At 33.0% G+C, this 17,500-nt stretch overlaps 1 protein-coding gene across 2 annotated transcripts in view; it reads left to right on the forward strand.

Annotated features, from left to right (window-relative positions):
* Positions 1 to 17,500, forward strand: part of LOC137625985 (cell adhesion molecule Dscam2-like) — a 2,034,023-nt gene that overhangs the window by 1,891,002 nt on the left and 125,521 nt on the right. For both annotated transcript variants that reach the window (XM_068357069.1, XM_068357078.1), the window contains exon 14: positions 3,472 to 3,753. In XM_068357069.1, the coding sequence (XP_068213170.1) occupies positions 3,472 to 3,753 (282 nt within the window). The remainder of the gene's footprint in view (positions 1 to 3,471; positions 3,754 to 17,500) is intronic.

A 17,500-nucleotide genomic window follows, 5' to 3' on the forward strand; every position in this document is an offset into this window, starting at 1 on the left:
TTCATTATTTCTACTGGCAAAGTTATTTCTTATATTACTATTGTATAGCACTGTATATAAATCATCTGCAATTTTTATACCCCCATCTCTGTTGTTGATAAAATTTTCATTTTCATCCTTTAAAGCAAACATCTGTTGGTACCTTGTTCCAAGTCTTCTTTTCATCAATTTTATGCTTCTTCCTTTCTTTAGTGTTTCCTCAATTTTGATCTGATTGTGTATACGAATGTCTTGGGTTTTTAGTTAGTTTATTGTTTTGGATAGTTTTGCTAATTCTATTTCATCTCTCTTAGATTTTACCCTCATTCCCAATCTTTTCTTTGTTAAATTTTTTGTCTTTGCTGATAGTTTTCCTTAATCTTGTTGATCAACTTTTCCGTCTATCCTTTGTGCTGATTCCAATACAAATTTTGTTAAATCGCTGTTCCTTTCTTCTTTAGTTGATTCCATTTCATCATGTGGATGGGAATACCTATTTTGTATTGCCAAACTGAATTCCAGGGCTGGGGAGTCGGGACTCTGAACATCCGACTCCGACCTCGACTCCGACTCCGACTCCAATTTAAACAAAAAATAAGAATAATTAAATATTTTTATATAATTTTCTTACTTTATGTTGCCTATTAGTCAAAATAACATTTCATCATTACTAGCCTACTAGCCTAGTAAGTAATTGTTTTATTGAAAACAGTTCACGTAATTTCTTGGATTCAGCTTTTCCTAGGTTACACGAAACTCTAATCAAAACACCCGTCATTTCGAGATGTCTACATATAAATAATGACTTAATTCTAAGATTATTCATATACGTGCTGCATAAAACTATGAATCAGTAACAACTCCTACCTTTTAATGGCTAATGGTGATTAAATGAAGAGTTAATCATGAAATAAACTTTAATGTCCAGAGACTCGTGCGTGGAGAGAACAGCTGATCGCATGTATAATATTATTGTTTTTGTTTGGCTTATAGATGAGAGATGGTAGGAGCTATATGTGTTTCCCAGTGACTGCTTTTATTCGAGAGGGTGTTAAAGAAAACGGCGGGTAATATGAAACGTTTTTTGAGCGACTTTGAAAAAATGTGACTTAGGATACCAAAAGAGAATATTTCTCCAGCGCAAAAATTTCATTTTTGAGGAGTCGGAGTCGGAGTCGGTGGAATTTTACCGACTCCGACTCTGACTCCTCTAGTCCATAAATTGGCCTCGACTCCGACTCCAACTCCTCGACTCCGACTCCGACTCCGACTCTGACTCCCCAGCCCTGCTAAATTCATCTAATTTTTCTCTTATTACAGGAATGTTTATTTTCTTTCTTAAAATTAGCTTTTTTATTTCATTCCGAAGATGTAAAAAAAGTTCCATCTCACCATTCTCTGATCGCTTAACTGTAATTTGTTTAATACTGTTACATCGTTAACTAAATTAACTTTTTCACTGAAAATAAAATCTATTTCATTTTCTAGTTCATTGCCCATTGCCCATGTTCTTTTGAATAAAAGGTGTTCATGATTTTGATATTGTTTTTTTTTTTTTTTTTTTTTTTTCAGCAAATTCTACAATCTTGTCTCCTCTGTCATTCCTTGTGCCCACTCCAAACTTAACTACTCCTGATTCTCCTCTCTTCTTTTCACGTACTCTAGCATAGAAATCACCCAAAATAAATGTAGATTAAATCTTATATCATTTGATACATACGTTTGAATGATATTTAGTTTATAGTTCTTATTTATATCTGCAATTCTATCACTAGTACTAAGAAATTCTTCTATGTTACCTTTAAGATTTTCATTAATAAGAAAACCCACTCCGTTGTCTCTGCTCCTTTTATGATCTCTGAAGCAAAATATGTGACCCTATTTTAACTCTATATAAGATTCCGCAGTTCTTTTAATTACACTCAATCTTGTTACTGATATCCCAATTTATTTATGTCAGCTTCTCTAGTAACAGAGCATGATCTTCTACCATAGATAGGCTCCTGACGTTGTGTTGAAAGATTCAGCTCTCTCTCTCTCTCTCTCTCTCTCTCTCTCTCTCTCTCTCTCTCTCTCACTGTCTATATAAGCTTGCCGACCAGGGTTCGATTCCCGGCCGGAGCCAAGCTCTTGTCTTTGTGAGATTTCGCCTGGGGCTCTGATCCCGAGGTCGTTAAGAGAATCCAGACATTAATATATCAAAATATATATGGCTTATTTGAATATATATATATATATATATGTATGTGTGTGTGTGTGCGCGTATGTGGGTGCGTGTGTGTCATCATCATCTGTTGTTAGTCCACTGTAGAAGGCAAAGACCTCAGACATGGCCTTCCACTCGCGCCTGTTTATGGTTTTTCTATGTCTGTCTTTATTATATATACATATGTATTATGCATGATCTCAATTAAGCCAAATAGCTTTATTTCTAAAAGTCTAAACAAAATGGGATTTTAAAAGAGAGAGAGAGAGAGAGAGAGAGAGAGAGAGAGAGAGAGAGAGAGAGAGAGAGAGAGAGAGAGAGAGAGAGAGAGAGAGAATATGTGTTTAAGCCTTCGGTGTTTACAGCAATTTTTTTGTGATACGCTATGTAATGTACTATTTTACAATAATTGTACTTTTCACATTATCTTTTTTGTATGAATCAATCAAACCTGATTAATATAAGGATTTCTAACGTATTTCAAATGTTTTATGACATATCATTTTATATTTGTAATTCCGTAAGTTTTTTGCATTGCCGATTCATAGTCAGAAAAATCTTTATTGCTTCTTTCTATCTCTGTATTTTCATTTAATTTTCATGAACAAGGTGTCTCTCTCTCTCTCTCTCTCTCTCTCTCTCTCTCTCTCTCTCTCTCTCTCTCTCTCTCTCTCTCTCTCTCTCTCTCTGTCTCAAAAGATATGCTAATATAAGTCTACCAGAATCATTTTAAATATTCTCTCTCTCTCTCTCTCTCTCTCTCTCTCTCTCTCTCTCTCTCTCATATGTTTACTGATAGAAATGTTAATGTTTCCTTTCCTGTGAACAGTACCGTCATAGATGATTTTTTCCTTCGTGCCTTGATGATATTTTAATGCCAGAAAATGTAATTCAGGCTTTTCAAAATTCCTCATCAACGTAAAAATATTATTGCCAAAAAATCTTTACTACGAACGTTTATCCTTGATTTTTTTTTTCTGTATATTCATATTATTTTACTATTTCAAGATTAACTTTATAACTTCAACTATATGCCATTCAAAGATTTTGAAGGTCTAACTTTTAATGAGGAATTTCATTTCTATTTCTATAAATATACAGTATATTTTAGGGGATGTATAAGAGGAATTTGGTATTTTTTAAGAGTAATCTAAGAGTTATTCTTTCTTTTCTCATTTCATTTCATTGTTTGTTTATCGTTGTATCAATATTTCTTTTCCCTACAAGTCACCTCTTGCATCATGTTTTGTGCTGTATGAGAGTGTTTACAAAGTATATTATTGCAGAACCCCCACAGGTAGCTCCCTTCACCTTCCCAAAGTCAATGAAAGCAGGAACTCGAGTAGCCGTCCAATGTGTCGTCCAAGGTGATCCCCCTGTGTCCCTGACATGGCTGCATAACTCTGCCCCAGCAATAGCCACACCTGGAGTCAAGGAATCTCCCCTTGGAGAGTTTATCTTGGCCCTGTTCATCGAAAAACTTCGGCCTCACCACGCTGGCAATTACACCTGTCAGGCAAAGTCCCCTGCTGCAACCGTTACTCATACGGCGGCTCTGCACGTTCACGGTAATTATCTTATTATTGTATTTGTTAGGAATTTTTGTCAATAATTGTGTTTTTATTCCAGTGCCTCCTTCCATTAAACCATTCGACTTTGGGTCCCTGGTGTCTGGAATGAGAACTACCGTGACCTGCGCCGTTCAAACTGGTGACCCGCCTTTGACCCTCTTATGGCTGAGAGATGGCCATCCACTTCAGCAGTCGGCTGAGTTACAGATAAGCCAGCACGATTCTTTCTCGTCCAGCCTCGTGCTGACTCAAGTGCGACCCACGCTCACAGGCAACTATACTTGTGTTGCACGTAATGAGGCACGAGAAGTCCGCTACACGGCTCAACTCCTCGTGCGCGGTAACGTACACAATTTTAGCCTCCGTAAACAAGCACAAGGATGACATCATAACCTCAGCACCACCTAACCACCAGCGCACTGCACAGACTTTGATTATTGTTATCTTGGCACCCATATTGGTATTTTAGCACTTTAATCGTTATCTCAGCACTAAGCACCTATAGTGATAATTTAGCACCTAAGCACTTCATATACTAATATCTTAGTACCTAAGCACTTATTTTATTGATATCTTAGCACCTAAGCACCGTCTGTTTCCAATTTCTTTTCCGATTGGCCCAGGTCATTTATGACCCTATAAATTTTAGGTTCGTATTTAACAGTTTGAACCCATATTTTTTTTTCTTTTTTTTTAAGTTTTACTTTTGAATGTTAGAGCATGGTTAGACCTGCAGTAGGTTATTTCATACTATTCAAATGCAAAATAGTCAAGTGTATCAAAGAGCCTATTGGAAACGTCCATTTAGAATAGTTAATTAGCATACTTTCCTTTGAATATTCCTGATGTTATCGAAAGTTTGACATTTCAACAATTTTTATCACCAAAGTATACTCAAATACGTAGTTGTAGATTCTCTCTCTCTCTCTCTCTCTCTCTCTCTCTCTCTCTCTCTCTCTCTCTCTCTCTCTCTCTCTCTCTCTCTCTCTCTCTCTCTGTATATATATATATATATATATATATATATATATATATATATATATATATATGTATATGTATATGTATATGTATATATGTATACATATATATATATAAATACATACATATATATATATATATATATATATATATATATATATATATATATATATATATGTGTGTGTGTTTGTGTGTGTGTGTGTGTGTGTGTGTGTGCTGAATTAAATATATCCAGAATATATTTGATAATTCTTCACTTCTTCCTTGTATGACATACACTATGCAAAAAAGTAGTTATAGTAACAATTGATGTCTCAACTATTGAGATAGGAATGCTCTTTCAATAACTTATATTCTAAATAATACTAATTGAAAATTTTTTAACCCGTTTTTTTTTAAGACCTCTAGCACGTTGTCATTCTCAGTTACACCGAAACTAATGATAAAAAACGTTGATGTACACTACAGTATATTAAAAAAGGTACGCAGTTAAGAAATATTGGTCGAGGGAATATCATTGATTTGATTACATCTTATTTATGTAAGGATGACACTTACAGAAATACGAAATTATTTATAGCAAGGACCCATCCATTATACAAAGCATGAAATAGGAATAAGTTTATATATATATATATATATATATATATATATATATATATATATATATATATATATATACTGAATAGATATATATATATATATATATATATATATATATATATATATATATATATATATATGTATATGTATATATATACATATATATATATATATATATATATATATATATATATATATATATATATATATATACATATATATATATATATATAGGTAGATAGATATATAGATTTATATGCATATGTATGCGTGTGATTTATATATATAAGCAAATATATAGGTAGATAGATATATAAATCCAGACATTAATTTAATAAATTATATTGCTTATTTGAATATGAAAAACATGTCTAAATGTGCAAAAGTTATCTTTAATCGAATGCCAAGTACAAACATACTAATTAACTACGATGATAAAGTTTGGTTCATTTCAATTCTAAGTACAAAAAAAAAAAAAACTGAATTTAACAGGTATAAGTACAGAAGAAGTGCCATTGGCTTTCACCTTTCTCCGTGGCTAATTGGTACGTCACTGTTATTACAAGTTTCCTGGATCAGGGTTCGATTCCCGGCCGGTCAGAAGCTATTGTCTTCGAGTGGTTTCGCCTGGAGCTCTGATCCCGAGGTCGGTAAGAGAATCCAGACATCAGTGTATCAAAATATATGGCTTATTTGAATATGAAAAACGTCTAAATGTGTAAAATTTATTATCTATATATATATATACATATCTATATATATATACATATATATATATATATATATATATATATATATATATATATATATATATATATCTTCAGCTTTCGAAGACCATCAGAAAACAGATGATTACAAATTTTAAAAAGATGTACAAATCAGCGTTATTTTCATCTCATCTTTATGTTCTGTTCTTTCTCCTTTCAAAATCTACCGATTCTATTACAACAGGAGAGTCGGTAGATTTTGAAAGAAAAAAAGAACATAGAGATGTTATTCGATGAGATGAGAATAGCACTGTTTTTAAACATATAGCACAGAAAAATATATGTGTGTGTGTGTGTTTGTGTGTGTGTGTGTGTGTGTGTGTGTGTTCATTCATTCTACTGGATGATTTTTCTGTGCTATATGTTTAAAAACAGTGCTATTCTCATCTCATCGAATAACATCTCTATGTTCTTTTTTTCTTTCAAAATCTACCGACTCTCCTGTTGTAATAGAATCGGTAGATTTTGAAAGGAGAAAGAACAGAACATAAAGATGAGATGAAAATAACGCTGATTTGTACATCTTTTTAAAATTTGTAATCATCTGTTTTCTGGTGGTCTTCGAAAGCTGAAGAATAAATTTCCCCATTCGTGAATGTGGGTTTTTTTATTTATCACATATACACAGAAAATTGTGTATTTTATACTGTATAATATGCGTTTGTGTATTATGTGGACCACGGTTGGTTTGGTGATATTTTCCCCTTAATGAAAGAATTCTGATTATGAAGTTAATTCACGCTATATTTTCATTCGATCATTGTGACGTAGTTCATGCAATGGATATCAGGCGGAGGAGGATTAGTTAATGTTTATTCCCGTAGATTCATTGTTTTAACACATATTTACTGAACTGATAAGAATCCAATTTTGTTTTATAATGAATTGTTGTTCAGTTATTCTGTCTTGTTTAATTTTACATAGAGCAAAGCCATATATTCGTGGTAGAATATCTTCTCAGACGTATAGTATGTGAAATTCAGGTTTATTTAAAAAGAAAAAAAATCAAAAGAATGTATGAAAAAGTTTTTCAAGATTCATCATTACCAAATAATCTTAACTCTGAAGAAAACTATAACGTTTTAAAGTTTTAAGAAATGCAGCTATGCCTTGTTTGGGAGGGGAGGAAAGTTACGATATTTTCATTTTACCTTCTTGAAACTAGATATTACATTAGTTATCAATAATGCTTTCGAGTGATTTCATAGCACGGCATAGTTAAAGCTTCTTTTATTAGGAAACGGAGAATTCAACATGCGCCATGATTATGCAATGTGGAGCTTGACTGTAGTATATGAATCTTTATTTTGATTTCTTGTTTTTCAAATTTTGCCTATAGCATTAGAATAAATAAAGGAATATTTATCGACAGATATTTTATAAGATAATCGATTGGGGGACTAGAATACTCAACTGTTGGCCTTTAAAAAAAAAAAAAAAAAAAAAAAAAAGGAATCTAGTAAAAATATGATAAAACAGGAATATAATTCCAGAGGCTGGCAGCAGGGGGATGGGAGTAATCGGAAAATCGAGCAATATTTCACAAAGCAGATGCATTCGAAGGTGGTGGTGTCAGTCCTGAATCAGGACGCGTTTCTTCAAGACTCCTGAATTACATAGGTTGCTTTATTCAAGACAGGATATATTATTTGCTTTTGAAATGGGTAGCTCCAAAAGAGAAAGCAAGGTCTAGCCAATAGAAATGTAAAACATTTTCATATTAGTAATTGATTTTGGTAATATGAGAGTTTTTAATACTGTTTTTTTTTAACATTTAGGTAAACCTATTACTTAACAAACCCACATAATTTGTAGAAACATGAATCAGTTTACATTAACGATAGAGAAGTTTTTTTTTATATATAGAGTATATATATATATATATATATATATATATATATATATATATATATATATATATATATATGTTCATTTAAAAGGAATGACTAAAACTTATAAGCAACTGAATTCAGTCACAGATGAAGATCTTGTTCTAATTCTATAAGTTTCTACTTTAACACTTTAGACTGAAGGCTTTTGAATTCTGTTAAGTGTAATACGCTGAAAGCCTCAGGGACATTTACGGTTCATATTCTCAGCCTAGTCTGTAGTCATAGGTTAGAAAAGGAAGCATGGAGCTTCTATCTGCGCAAGTATCCACATGGATGTATACAAGTGTGTGCAGATAACACAATTACGTTATGAAGTGTGTATCCCTTAAGGAATCAGATTTTATAAAAAGATAAAAAAAAATAAAAAAAAAATAAATAAAAATAATAAAAAGGTAAACGAAATAGGCTAATTGCTTCCAGTATAGAAATCATGTTGTCCATTGAAACTTATATTAGTTTATTTTTGTTTATTTACTTTTTTGGGGGGTGGTGGCTGATATACATTGAAGACAAGCCACAGAATTGGTTAGAGTTCATGTCAACCTATGGATTATGATTGAGAATATCGTACAACAAAATCATTTCTTTCTTGACAAAGATATATTTCAGCAAAATATTCAATATGCACATATAAGGGAGGACACTTATTAAAACTCAATGGTACAACCAGGTGGCTGTTCCGGTATCTTTGTGCTCTGAAAATAAAATAGTTCATTCAAGTATACAGCATCTTCTGAGCGCAATTACCCTGTATTCTAAAATTCAGAGTTTAGAATTTAATGTTGTCAGTGATATTATGCAACCTTCCCATAAGATCTTGTAGAAATTTAAAAGATCACGTACATGCACAGAAAAAATACTACATATATCTGACAAACTATTATCTCTCCTTGTTTTCATGATAGCGGTAACAGAATTTCACAATCTCTGAAATAAAAGGAAAGGATTAAATATCTATATTAGTATATCTTGGTGTAGTGACCAAGGATCCTCTAAACATCGATTCCATTATTTTTACATTGCAAATAAATCCGATTGTAGAAGGTAATTGTATGGATTGATGTAAGAATCAAAATACTCAAAAGTTTACAGTTTCGATTTTATTCTTCGTAAAAAGTTAAATTTAACCCAACAGTGTGTCATAGGATACCAAAATATCCAGTTGCTCATGAATTTATGATTTATATATATATATATATATATATATATATATATGTGTGTGTGTGTGTGTGTGTGTGTGTGTGTGTGCATATAATATATATAATAAATATATACATATAATATATATATATATATATATATATATATATATATATATATGTATATATATATATATATATATATATATATATATGTATATATATATATATATATATGTGTGTGTGTGCGTGTATGTGTGTATATATACGTATATATATATATATATATATATATATATGTGTGTGTGTGTGTGCGCGCGCGTGTGTGCATAGTTATATATATATATATATATATATATATATATATATATATATATATATATATATATGTGTGTGTGTGTGTGTGTGTGTGTGTGTGTGTGTGTGTGTGTATCCCTATATGACGTACTTATGAAATAATCTTTCGGATGGGAAGAGCTATTATCATATAGTTCATTGTAAAATATCGGAAGGGTTTCATATGTGTGTGGAAGTAAATTTCCGGAATTCAATCTTTCCCTCTTCCGCTGGAAGATGAAATGAAAATGGACCCGTATATAAGTTCCCCTACCTTCGAGTAATAGATAAATCTCAGTCATACTATTTCCTTGTTGGTTTACCTTCTAAATACACTTATACATTTTCTTATTGGATACACAAACATTCGTAGTGAATAATCAATAATAAATCTCGTTTTAAGGTACACAGTATACTGTATCTTATTTTCATCGGTGAATTTTCTTGTTACATAATTTTTTCTTAGATTCATTTTGAGTTTTTTTTTTTCATATAAAATAACACACTATGTTATCATACAAATGCATTCATTTTTTCAAACTACAGAAAACGGAAAAAATAGAAATATCAATAGCTTTGAAAAGGCCCAAGGTAATTTGTCTCTGCAACAGAAGCAAAACCTCTAAAAAGAAAAAAAAATCTTTTTGTTCCCAGATAGAAAATAAAAAAGTTAGTGAGTTCCACGTCAGGGTATGTTCCAGGAGGGATGGTTTGAAATTGAAAAATTCGTAAAATTGGGAAAAAGCTTTCGGATATCTGTCCCACCATTCTCTCTCTCCCCCAACCGATTGTGACATCCGTTGCCGCAAACCACAAGCAGAATAACACTCCCTCCCCGCCAATCGCCTATTGACAACAAAAAACAACAATAACTTGTCTAATTTCTCATGTTTTACCTCTGATTGGTAGCGTGGTTTCACCTCCCCCCCCTCTCTCTCTCTCTCTCTCTCTCTCTCTCTCTCTCTCTCTCTCTCTCTCACATGCCTATACACAAAGAAGAGTCTGGTTTATTTTAACGTTTGTACTAGTAAACCTAAAGAAACTGTTCACATGAATTGGAAAATTATATCCGGGGCTTTTATCCCCATATTAAGTTGGATCTAGTATGCGACTTTTAAGAATATTCTTCTCATGTTCAATTTATTTTTTTGTCCAGTATTGTCATTGAAAATACTGAAAATTGTGAAAAGGAATTCTTTTCTGAATTTGAGGGCAACAGAAACCTGAAGGATATACCAAAAGTGCAATTTGTAGTTATATTTCTCCCCTCTTCATTTTTGTCGTAGTTTAGCTTTGCCACTGAAATGAAAATGAATAGAGGAGTTATGCAGTGAAACATTTCAACGTTTATCTCTATGTTGACGTTCATAATTGGAAAACAAACCTAATGCATTATGATTAGTGGACTTATTTTTTGCAAAATTTTAAGGTGTAGTATTCGACTTCCTAGATACAAATAATGTGTGTATCTCTCACAGTGAATAGGTTGTTAATGATTGATTTTGATTTTGGTAAAAGAAATCTTAAACTACAAGTTCAGTAATCAGCTGTTTCTCACTCAGAATGCCTCTGGTTTTAGAACTCTCAATAGGACAGTGAAATGGATTTTGAAGGGAAATTGAATTCCAGATGTTGTTTTAGTTACCGAAAGATATATATTTTTTCTGATGTTTGATAGAAAGATTCACTTTAAACCTGATTAATGATAGTCGTAATAATAACTGTGAAATTGTAATATTATTTCACTACGATTACTTTAAAAAAGAATTTCTATTTATTCAGTAATAATCTTGATTTGGATTTGAAAGTCATACTGGGGAAATGGGTGAAATAAAAGGAAATCACTGACGCCCATAATGGGAGCAGAGGTCAAATTAATATTGTTTCAGACAATGACTTTTTATGGTCATATTTAGTTTGCAATATCTTGTTACATCATAACATCAGTTTTTCTATCGAAATTTGTTGTTTTTCTGCTTTTAGCAATTGTTTAGAACACTTCAACTCCGATTTTATCTTTTAACCCATGTTAAAGGTCAAATTTTAATAATCCAAAATTTAAAAAATTGGGTTATTCGTAATTTTAAAGTTTTTAGATTGGTTTATATACCGAACTACATATAGCAGTCTCTTGCCATTAAATGTAAGCAATTATTGAAAATTCAAAGATGTTTTGATTTGTTAGTAAAGCAGTAACGACAGTAAAGCAGTAAGGCTGAACTGCCAAAACGTATCCATTATTCTAAGTCAGGAACTCTAATCACTTATGGTAACGAGTTTTGCATTTTAGTAGAACATATTGTATATGATTTGGGAGTATCTTCTTTTAACGAGATAATGCCTAACATCAAGAGTCACAGGTGAGAATGTTTATTCAGTATCTGATCAGACTCGGTACATCGTAAAGATTTACATTAACCTAAACCATAAAGACTATTTCAAACTCGCACCCACAACAAGAATATTGCATGCTATTATTGCCATTACAGACTCTCCTCATTGACTTCCATGTTTGGTAGAAAATATATTAGGGATTTTCTCATCAGAATTTCAGAGCTGTAGTTTCATTTTAGCATACAAGGGCAGTGGCCAAAGGTAGCTACTATACTATTAAAGGTTTGCTCGTGTGTACAGTATCCTACTAGTTCAGAATGATCAATATCTGAGGGCAAAAGGTAGAAGAAATTTTATTGTAACTAATAATATTAGACAAATGATAATAATAATAATAATAATAATAATAATAATAATAATAATAATAATAATAATAATGATGTTGATGATGATGATGATGATGAGGATGATGATGATGATGATGATAATGATGATGATGATTATTATTATTATTATTATTATTATTATTATTATTATTATTATTATTATTATTATTATTATGTAGTAAGGTTGTGTTTTATTGCAATTACACTAGAAATGAAACTGAGTTACGGCACTAAAGTCAATGAGATGTTTGTGAACCATGTATAGATAATGAAAATATTCTTTAAGATTGAATGCTTTGTTTAAGGTCTCCCTCTTGAAAACAGGCATTGGTATTTTCCTGACTTTTAAAAAACTATAATTTTCTCGACTTTTGTATACACAAACATTTCAATCAATCTGAATTCACATTCTGGATACGTATAAACCCTCTAACGTGAAGGCCAATAAGGAATCTGCAAACCCCGATCGATCATTGATAACCTAATCTTCGTATCCATTTTTTTTCATTTCTTTCTATCATCACTCTTGATATTTCAGAGCCATTTACAGATCTGACATAATGCCTAGTCAGAAAAAATCCCTTTTGTGGATTTTCTCTCTGCTTGGATAACCTGATGTTAATATTTTCATTTTACTCGCTATTTTTGTTTGTCTGAGATTATTCTTTTATCTGCTTCACAAAGGTTAGTTGTTTAATTGCCACCTTAGAGATAGTTGCATATCGTCATTAACTGTTTAATTATAGCTCTCTTGACTATGGTGGTTCCACAAATGTCGTTTTCATGTGGTCATTGCTTAGGATTGGGTTCATGGATTTGGGCTATATAGCCCAGAGATTAGGCTTACGAGACCATTCAGCACCTAGGGTAAAAACCTATTATTTGGAATCCTTTAACTGCATGCCTATCTATTTCTTAATGCAAACTGTAAGATTTGCCTCTCTACGCAATACTATGGTGCCTCCGGTGGCTTGCTTTCTACCGAAGGGAATTATACTTACTGAAGTGCTGGACGTTGGCGGTCAGTCGCATCCACCTCTCCCTTTCTATAGCCATTTATATCACTTGATTTGGAGCATAATTACCCTCAAGTCCACCACAATACTGTCCATGTACTTTGTTGTTGTTTATGTCCTCATTTAATTTCCTCACTGGGTTATTTTCCCTGTTGGATCCCTTAGGCTTATAGCAGCTTGCTTTTCCAAATAGGGGTGCAGCTTGGCAAATGATAATATGATAATGATACTCATTCCACTGTATTCAGAAGTCGTTGTAATTTTTCTGCAGTGTCAGCAATGATCACCGCGTCTTCTGCATAACGAATGTTGTTTATATTGACTCTTCCGATGCTAATCTCATCCATACCTATTGTTTCTCAAAATAATTTCCCCATATATTGCACATATGTCTAGGACAAAACACATCCTTGGGGCATTCCTCTCTCTATTTCTATCCATGATGTCAGATTGACATCGATATCGACCGCTGCCAGTTAACTCGAGTATTTGTTGGTAATGAGTTTGATGTCCTTACCATGTAGCTTTAATCTTTGCAGGATTTGTATTAGGGCAGTGTGCCTCACTTTATCAAATGCTTTCTCATAGTCGATAAAGCGCATATACACATCTTATCGCATTTCAACGGATCTCTCTCTGTTATCATTCTTATGATAAAAATATCATTTCTAGTACATTTCCCCTTAACAAACCCGCGCTGTTCTTCAGCAATTTCTGATTTTAACTTGTTTTATTGTTTAAAATTACTTTCAGTGTAAGTTTTGTGATTTGACTCATTAAGTTGATGGGCCTAAATAAATTACATTCAACTGCACCTAGTTTCTTTGGTATTGCTATGAAAATTGATGTGCATATCTTTTTGGAATGTACCCTGTGCCATATATACGCTCAGCTAACTACAATCTTTATTATTCCGAAATCCTCAATTGTTAATATCATTTTAGTTGTCACGTTGTCATTCCTTGGACTTTTTTTCCATTTTAAGAATTTATAATGACACTAATATTTCCTCATCTAGTAAGTCTGAGCCCCTCATGGGTATATGCAGTCTTAAGCAGGCCATACACGCACAGGATTGGCGCGCTGATTTGACCGCGATTGGCGCGAACGTGTGTGTGTGTGTGTGGGGGGGGGGGGTAAACAGGACAAACTAGGTGCGACTAGCCTGCCCTCTCATCCTGTCAGCATGTTTGACTGCAATGACCGGACAGGCCAATGCCAATCCAGTTCCGTCGCGATTGGCAGTATGGCCCGCCCAGTCTCGTGCGTGTGTGGGCACGGACTAGGTTGACTCACCTATTTTGACACGTACAGCATTCCATGCTTCACCCCTTGATCGGAGCACTTTTTATATTGTAAAAATAAACTGACTGCATTTCACAAGTTTGTAATATGCATTTCATTGCACTTTATTTTAGGTTTTCCCCTCACATTTTCATTCACCAACTTATGATTTCCTTAAATTTCCTCTCCTTTTTCATAGTATATTTTATCTTTAAAACCACACAGTATTCTGCCTTATTCGTGCAATAGTTTCTTGTATTCTGATAATAAACAGATACTAAAACAAAAGTAAAAAATTAATATTCTGATTAAGTTTTATGAATTATCTTCATAGAAAAGAACCAAGGTGCAAAATATGCATAAAGGATAAATTAAGCAGATACTGATAATTCTATCAACTTATGTATATCTCTCTCACATTTTCTCTCTGCTTATATAAACACAATCGTTTTACAATTTCTATAAATTAACGCGAAAACAAGTACGCCTAATTAAAAGTGCAGTAGTGCTTCAGCATGAGATAATTTCCAGAAAGGTTTTAAAATCCTTTTAGTATATTCCTCCCAGGAGACACTTGGACTCTCGGATTAATGGGGATAAACGGAGAAGGTAATCCTATAATGACTTCAAGAGAAATAAGTACATCAACACCGTGGCGGACAAATCACCACCAGCCGACAGAGAATGCCTATCACATTCCTTCATATGATTATTTCAAGTCAGATTTCATAGGTTTATATTATATGAAAAATAAAGAAAGTAAAAAGTACCAAAATTTGGCCTTTTCAAAATTAGATGTAGGCTACCAATTGTACTTGATACCGGTAATGAAATAAGGTCAGTCAGTCCTCTGCGTGTATGGCCGGCTTTAGTCTCCCCCCTCTGTTGTTTCCAAAACGGTCCCTTACATATTCCTCCCAACGTTTCAAGAAATCTCCCAACACTGACTATTAATCCAATCCTCTTTTGCTACATCGTATGCTTGTCGAATGTCAAAGTTCAGCTCTTCGTACCTTCATTGTTCCTTTCTTTATGCACTCTTCTCTCTTCAATCATATCCAAGATCCTGTCTGTCATCCATCTCTGCCTCCCCTTCCTGTCTTGCTTCTGCACCATTTCCTCCGCTGGTTCCGTAAGGGCAAAATGTATATTTCTCCATTCCCTGTCAGTCGCCTCCTCCCCCTCCAGAGGTTCTTCGCTGTTTAACATATATCTATTTGTCACTTCAATGCCATATGCCTCTTTAAGCTGTTTATTTATTAAAAGTAGTTTTAGCTCTCTTCTTTCTTCCCTTTCCTCCTAATTACCTTCTTTAATTTTAGAGCAATATTTACTACTACAGGATCATGACTACTCTATAGCATTGCCCCTTGGTAAGTCCTGACATCCAGCACTGCATTGCTGAAACGTTCATATAATTATAACAATAAAATCTATCTGATTTTTACTTCTTTCTCCAGGACTTTTCCGTGTCCATAGGAGTCTAGGGTCTTTCTTGAACCATGTATTTGTTAATATAAGTTTTTTTTTTTTTTTTTTTTTTTTTTTTTTTTTGCATCACGCCATGAAATTAGCCTCTCCACCCTGGAGTTGCAATTTCCCAATCCAAATGGTCCAACTAGATCTTCGAATTATTATATTTGTCTTATAATGTTATTCAACTCGTATCAATTCCGTTTTGTCGTTTCATTTTAGTTATCATCGGAAAATTTTCTGTTTATGCATTTTTTTTAAGGTTCATTGGAGGAAACCCACTTTTCCTTAGCAGCATTAAGAATTTAAGGAGGGTGTGAATTAAACTAAAAAAGAATATATAATGTGAAGAAAAATTACATGTTTACAATCAAAATGGTGTACTTTCAAGATAATGTTCTTTCATAGAAATCTAGAATAACCTAAGATTAAGAGTTTAAAATATTCTCTGTATTTATCTGCCCAAGTGTGGTTTACCATGGCTGTTACAAAATTACTTTATAGTCATAATCTGCACTCCTAAAATGAGCTTCCTTATTATAAGATTACTATATGTATCGAAGCCTTGTATTACTCCGGAAATAATTATGCTTGAAGCCTTACCACGTAAGTTATATTACCGTGTGAGTTTTTTTTGGCATAAGTTATGTTATTTAGAAGCGGATTATATACCGCATACGGCTGACAGTTATGATTTTGATTAATCGTTGTAACGCCTGTTAGTTAAACCAAAAAATCAATCAGCTCATAATTGATTATGGCAGCTAGAATAGGAATAGAATTAAGATAAGGTATTATTATATATATAACCAATTTTTAGTTTATATAAACTCTGGAGAATGATAAGATTGCATGGCTTATACCAAGTATTCTATGAAAGGACTCTCTCTCTCTCTCTCTCTCTCTCTCTCTCTCTCTCTCTCTCTCTCTCTCTCTCTCTCTCTCTCTCTCTCTCACACACCATTTTTTACCACTAAGGCATTGTTATAAACTAACATCGAACGTGGCTATCGGCTGTAAAGTTGTGATGATGAATATTATGCTTACTTTTAGCGTCGATGGCTTACTAAAATTCTCCCTTTAGGGAAAAGAATTGGAGGGTCTTTCGAAACTGCTCTTATCTCAGGATAAAGATTAGATTAACCGAAGGAAAATAAAAAGTAATAACAACGAAATTAATAATAAATTAAAACGCTGGATACAATTAATGAAAAAAAAAATAAAATAAAATAGTAACTAAGGAAAAATGTGAAAAAGGGGAGAGTAAAAGTGATAAAAATAATACAAAGGGAAAAAAATTTTGTCATGATGCTGATATGGAAGGGCCTGGTGTGAAAATAATGATAAAAAAAAGGACAATAAAGTGGTAAGGCTAGATAGAGAGACATCCGTGGTATCTGTTGCCCAAATTTTAAGATATGTGAGTATTTAGGAGGAATAGCGTCGCAAAGGAAATGAACGATATTAATATCCAATCTTCTAATTGATCTCAGCATAGACGCAACATCTTCATCATAATCTATATAATTTCCTCCA

The sequence above is a fragment of the Palaemon carinicauda genome, chromosome 2 (genome assembly GCF_036898095.1).
Source record: "Palaemon carinicauda isolate YSFRI2023 chromosome 2, ASM3689809v2, whole genome shotgun sequence".
NCBI classification, from domain to species: Eukaryota; Metazoa; Arthropoda; class Malacostraca; order Decapoda; family Palaemonidae; genus Palaemon; species Palaemon carinicauda.